This window comes from Melospiza georgiana, chromosome 2, assembly GCF_028018845.1.
Source record: "Melospiza georgiana isolate bMelGeo1 chromosome 2, bMelGeo1.pri, whole genome shotgun sequence".
Classification (NCBI taxonomy): Eukaryota; Metazoa; Chordata; class Aves; order Passeriformes; family Passerellidae; genus Melospiza; species Melospiza georgiana.
Window position 1 is genome coordinate 92527484 of NC_080431.1, and position 6123 is coordinate 92533606.

The window sequence follows — 6123 nt, forward strand, 5'->3', positions numbered from 1 at the left end:
TGCAGCACACATCTACACCAATAATTTAACTGATGTTCTTTTTGGAAAAAAAAGATGGTGAGGGAGGTTACTTTTAATGCCATAACCATGATTCCAAACAGGTCTCCCTAGTGTTTTAAGGACACTGCAATATTCTGTCACCAAACATGTTTACAAAACAGCTTCTTGGTAAATAAGAAACAACTTATCATTCTTTTAATTTAGGGAACCCCATGTGAAGGGAACTTGCAAACACATTCTGTTATCCTTTCCTTACAGACTTCTGAAGGTGTTCCAGAGAGGACCTTCAAAACATTAAAGGACTTAATATACGCTTTTGAAAAGCCAAATCAAGGACTGATAACAAAGCTCCGCTACCCGGTGAAGAAACCAAAGGCCTTGCAAGGAAGCCAGAGGTTCAAGTCAGAAATGGACAATGTTTATGATGGTGAGAAACTTAGCTCTGCCTTTGTGGGTTTTTTAAAGATGACAGCATTGACAGGTTTGTGGTGAATACTTGCTAAACATTGTCTTGTATGGATAGAAGTTTTACATCCTCCCTTCTCTCTTACGTTCACTGAAATGGTTATTCTTAGCTCACAGGTTACTTACCCTCACAAATGTACAAATTAAAATCACTAGAGATACACAATGATGGAAAAAGCTGCCTCCAGCTGTCTTGTTCATGGATGTTGATGCTTTTAGGCTGGAGAAGACTGAGAACCAGTTTTACTCAATGTGCTTCTGGCAAGATACCAGGCCCTTGCACTTGGGAGTTGAGGCTGTCATTTACCTTCATTGTCCAGGTTTTAAGATATATTTATATCAAAACCTTACTCAGTTAGTTCTAAGATGGGCAGGCACGCAAGCCAGCTTCAGATTTGTATTCAAACATGACTAAGGGATCAGCATATAGCCTTGTGCTCAGGATCACAGCTTTGGAACCAGAGTTCAGCCTCTCATTGCTCTTCTTCTGCTGATTTATGCTCACGACTCCCAGGTGCAGGATGAGGGCATGATGCTTCTACCTGACAGAATTATGCTAATGGATACAATAAAGACAGAGGTTCTCATAAAGCTTTAGACTGTGTTGTACAGCCCCATGTTTGGAGAAGCATGACTGCAGATACTGTTGATAACTTACTAGTACCCCTCACACCATTCTTCATGTTCCTGCTGTACAACACTGAGCTGCAGCATCCATCAGGCCATGGGCTGCAAAATAACCCTGAGACTGTTCCATGACCTCTGGCAGAGTGTGCCAAGAGCCCCAGCCAGGAGTAAGGGAAATCCTTTTGCTAAGTACAGCACAGTGGTGTGGGGCAGTGTTATGATCCAGTTATTAAAGTTATTAGAAATGCCTCTGCCCAAATTAAGGTGCAAATGAGACCATATGCCAGTGACAATAGTTTGGGTTTTATTTGATAGTAAATATGAGAGGGAGAGAGAGAAAAGGGAGAGTATAAAGAAGAGAAAGGAGAAAGAGGTGGGGAAGACAGAAACAGAGTGACAGAAAATATCACCACTCCATGAATCCCAACAATGTTCCTTTGATCCTCTCAGCTGGTCTTCTTGGTGGTGAAGGTCTCCCGAGAATGCACAGAATCCAGTGGCTTAATATACACTCAGGCTAGGCAGGAAAACCCAGGCACCTCCCTGGGGCAGGGAGAGTTTGCCATTGTCTCTTATAACAGACTCTGGGTTTTTTGCATCACGTGCAGTCCTGTGATGCAAGGCTTCAGGAACGACTCTGGGGGGCACTTCAGGGAGTCTTTGATGGATTAAGGCACTCTCTCAGCTGCCTCTCACGTGAATGCCCCATGGATGTGGCCTTCCCAAGGTTGGGGGTTCCATAGCCAGTTTGTGTAAGGGAGGATGGTTTCACTGCCCCTGAGTAGCAAAAAACACGCCAAAACTTCCTCCCCCCACCTCGGCTGGGGGAGAAATCTGTACAAACCTCCTCCCAGAAAAGGGGTCTGACGGCTATGGCCTCCCCCACCTTGAAGCAAGGCAGAGATGATTCTCAGCACGGCTGCTGGGTTTGGCTCACATTCTTTTCCTTGTTTACTTGTTTGTTTCAGGTGATTGAAGAATGGGTTTTCCTTTATCTAATCTCAGTAGTTTGGGTAACTTCAGGGAGGCTTCTTTGGTTGTAACTTCTTTATACAGTTTTTGTTATAATGAGCAGAACTTTATACCAAAGTTTGAGGCATGAACTATTTCAGACTCTGACAGACAGCCCCTCTGTGCTGGGGTTTCACACATAAGGCCAGTGCAACTGCTCTGGCCAAGCTCCCCCAGCACAGCGTGCACTGCTGCAGTTTTGGGGTCTGACCCCCAGCAACCTTGCTGAGGGGAAGCCACAGAGACACATTTCCCATGTCATCAACATTACCTTGTCACCTGTATCACACAGCAAATATGCCACATTTGCTCTAAAAATGTTGTTATGGTTTCTTATCATTGCTGTTGCAGGGAGACAGAAAATATTGCAGTAACATGGATATGTTTTTAGAAATTTTTGGTGTTGCAATAGGAATTTTTCTTGAAGATGAACAGTGTCCTCATCTGGAATCACAGGGAGAAAAATAAACCCTTATATTTCAATGTCAAAATATAGGCAGGCTTCCATAAATATGAAGGCTTTCTAGAAATAATCAAGCTACTTTGGAATTGTTTTTATTAAATTTTGATTTAAATTTTACTTATACAACATTCCAAACTTCCCTCTCAGGCTGCATTATTACATGTCCACAGCAGGGGCTTATGTAAATGTCATGCTCTCCGAAACACAGGCACTGCCCAAAGCACAGCAGTGCTCCCCAAAGCAAGCACGTCCCTCACGTGCCACCAGCAGCTGGCTTTGCTGCACGCGGGACCGAGCATTGCAGCACAACCAGCGGAACACCTCAAGGGACTGAGGACATGATCCTGGTGGTTGGAGATATTTGAGCTTTGTTTTCTAGCTTAGGAACAGCTTTTCTGAGAGCAGCTGTTTGAAGAGCAATAGGTTTCCACAGTGGAGCTTTGAGTTCCAAGCACTGAATTTCTGCCTTTTTCCTGGCTTCTCAAAAACTGTAACCAATCTTACAAAATGTAAGAGAGAATAGGATTTTTCAGGCTCTCCTCCTTTAGTTGGGATGAGAACTTTTCTCTTGGGTATTTATTTACAGTACAAGGGATGCATTTTGAGAGTCAGAGATATCTCAGCGACTGATTTGATTTAGCAGGAACAGATGATTTCTGACATTTGACTGTTTCTCAGGAAGAAGGAGTATCATGTGAATACAACTGTTTACAACAGTGCTTGCTGGCTCAGAAAAGGCTTTGCCTTTTCCTGGAGAATCCAGTCCATAGGACAGGGGGCCTAAACATTGGCCCTGCAATAGCACACTGAGAAACCAAACTGAGTTACTGCTACCTGCCCTGCCACAGGCTGTGCTGCACCCACAGCCTTTCAGAAGAGCACCTTGCAATGACATCTTTTTTTGTTTGATTACTTCACAGAAGCTGATGACTGCGCTGATTATGTTGATGTCCTGCCCTGAAGGATCTGTGCCTGATGGTTTCCGAAGCTGCCATTCCAGGACATGCCCTGGCACAGGGCCTCAGCTGAGGAGAGCTTCCAGCTGGGTGTCCTCTGCTCTACATCTGGAATTACCTCCTCCTTTTGCAGACTGTCAGAGCAGCTGCATCTTCAACCAGTAGATCCAATACAAGCTATAATGCACGTTTGCTCAGCAATAAAAGTATTTTTGTTACAGACACAAACACACACACGTAGGTATGGGGGCAGGAGTCCATGTATGTGTCTTCTGGTGGTTTTTAACCAGCAAATTGTCCAAGATGTTGACTGCTAGAGTGAACATTCTGCTAGAGGGCAGCAATATAAATATATTAAATGAAAAGGCATAAAGAAGTAATTTATGGCAGAATTGATAGGTGTAGATAAAAATCATATATGACAAAACTATTAGCATTTTAAGATGCTTTAAAACCCCCAAAATCTGTTATTTTGCATATAATTCATGTTACCGATGAGGTTGGAAGAGTGAATAGTATTTCAGCAATGTCAAGGAATACTAGTAGTCAGTAGCTTGAATAATGCAAATTAGGACAAAAATGCTGTGTTAAATCCATGCCATAAAAAATAAATAACCAACCAGAGGAAAATGCTTTGAAATATTTTGACGTTGAGGAATGGCTCTGGCAGATTACAAGAGGATTACAAGTTGTACATACATGTCAGCATGAACACATCCTTTTTTTAATAGGTTCTGTACTTATGGGAATACTTACTCCATTTGATTTTCTACTTCCATTAGTTCTGTATTATGTATATGTCTTTTGTTGTTTACTTGTTTTTAATGCAAAAATTTGCTTTAATATTAACCCCAATTTTAAATAGTTAATAAATAGTTCTGAAGGTGGCCTGCAATTAGCAGCCACAGCCAAAACTGGAATGTATGTCCTGAGCCTTCCAGCCACTACTACAGACTTGCTCACCATTTGAGACTGTGAGCAAGACATTTGTATTTGTTGCATGTTTAAGACCCTGCACAAATTATTTATGTATTTTAATGGGTAATACTAGTTAGATCTTTTTAATATTATGTTTCTCTCACACCATTATTTGTCAAACTAATTTTAGATCTTTCAGAGCTTTGGACTTAATTATGAATTTAACAGTGCTGCAGTTTTTGGCTCCAGGCTCAACTACTATTTGTAGCATGAAAGAGACAAAAAAAAAATAGACTACTAACTAACCCTAGAAATGCCAAGAAATACTAAAATATATGTCCAAAACTTCATTAATTGAAAAGAAAGTAGTCATCCATGAAAAATGTACTGTGGGACATAAATAGGGACATAGAGCCCTTGCTCTGTAGAAGCACATAACTAATGTGTCTCTTCACTTGCAGAATCCTGCAGCCTGTCTGATAGCTGGTTATCACAGGTAGCAGACTAAGGAGCTGCTGTGCTGAGACACCCCACCTCCAGCAGCACAGTCCTCAACAAAGCACAGCAGTGTAGTTTTTCTGAAATGACAGTCTCAGCAGTCCCCCAGGTGCTCACTCAGTGACACTGATGTTCAGCCTTGGGAAAAGGCCGAGTGACACGGAATCCCAGCCTGTGCCTCATGGTGCCTACTGAGTGACTCTGACGGCTGAACAGAGGACAAGGGCCCGGCCGTGGTGCTTTTCAGGTGGCACTTGTCAGGGTGTTTTGGACTCAGTCTTACACCACCAGTCCTGGTGGCTGCAGCTCCTGGGGCAGAATCCAGGACTGAGGGTGACTTCAGGCCCACACTCCAGTCACTTCCCCAGCGTTCCCTTGCAGCAGTCATGTGAAAGGGGACACAAGAAGGATCAAGGACTTAAAAGAGTTAAATGAGACAATGACATTTACCTTACATTCACATTGCTCCCCTGTCCTTTACGGCAATGTTTGTCCTATTAACGGCATAGGAAAATACAGAGGCCGATACAGACGTTCCTACACATATGTGCAGACCTAATATGACAGAAAATAATCAGTGCACGAGTTGAGAAAATATGTTCAAAAGGCTTCACACAGCAGCATCTACCTGCCGACTTCCAAAGGGTGGATCGGTGAGTGGGTGTTTGTCCATGTCGGGGCGTTGAGTAGTGGGGGCGCGGAACCTCTTGTACCTCTTGTACAATGGAACTTCGAGCACATGGTGTAAGGAAGAAAGAACATGGTCCAAGAAGGGCACGATCCCGATGTCCCGGGGCACTCCAGCTGCAAGGAGTACGAGGAAAGGATTCCTGCAGCAGCAAAGGGAGCGGGAGCGGCCGCTGTGCCCGCAGCGGCCTGCGGGAGTCGCTGTGTGAGGGGGACGAGAGGCAGGGTCGCGGGGCCCCACGTTCGGTCCCCACCATCGCCAGGACACTGCTAAAACTTCCCCCTCCCGCCTGTGGTTCCCTGGCCTCTCTCGCGGGAGGGGGAGGCTGGCTTCTGGCCAGGCTTAAGCCCTCCCGAATAGGAGAGGAAAGGATCATGGGTACTAGAAAGGCAGCAGGAAGACAGGGCAGGGTCGCGGGCGCCAGGTGGGAAGCGACGGCGGCTTCAATCGGAGGCAGCCCTCCAGAGGCTGTGCGGCTGGAAGACTCAGCTCCCCCC

General features: G+C 44.6%; 1 protein-coding gene across 2 annotated transcripts in view; it reads left to right on the forward strand.

The window, feature by feature from the left end:
* The window catches only part of SH2D1B (SH2 domain containing 1B), a 75626-nt gene extending 70582 nt beyond the window's left edge, over positions 1–5044 (forward strand). For both annotated transcript variants that reach the window (XM_058018236.1, XM_058018237.1), the window contains 2 exons: positions 259–427; positions 3487–5044. In XM_058018236.1, coding sequence (XP_057874219.1) covers positions 259–427; positions 3487–3527 — 210 coding nt within the window. In that variant the 3' untranslated portion in view covers positions 3528–5044. The remainder of the gene's footprint in view (positions 1–258; positions 428–3486) is intronic.
* The last annotated feature ends 1079 nt before the right edge of the window (positions 5045–6123 follow it).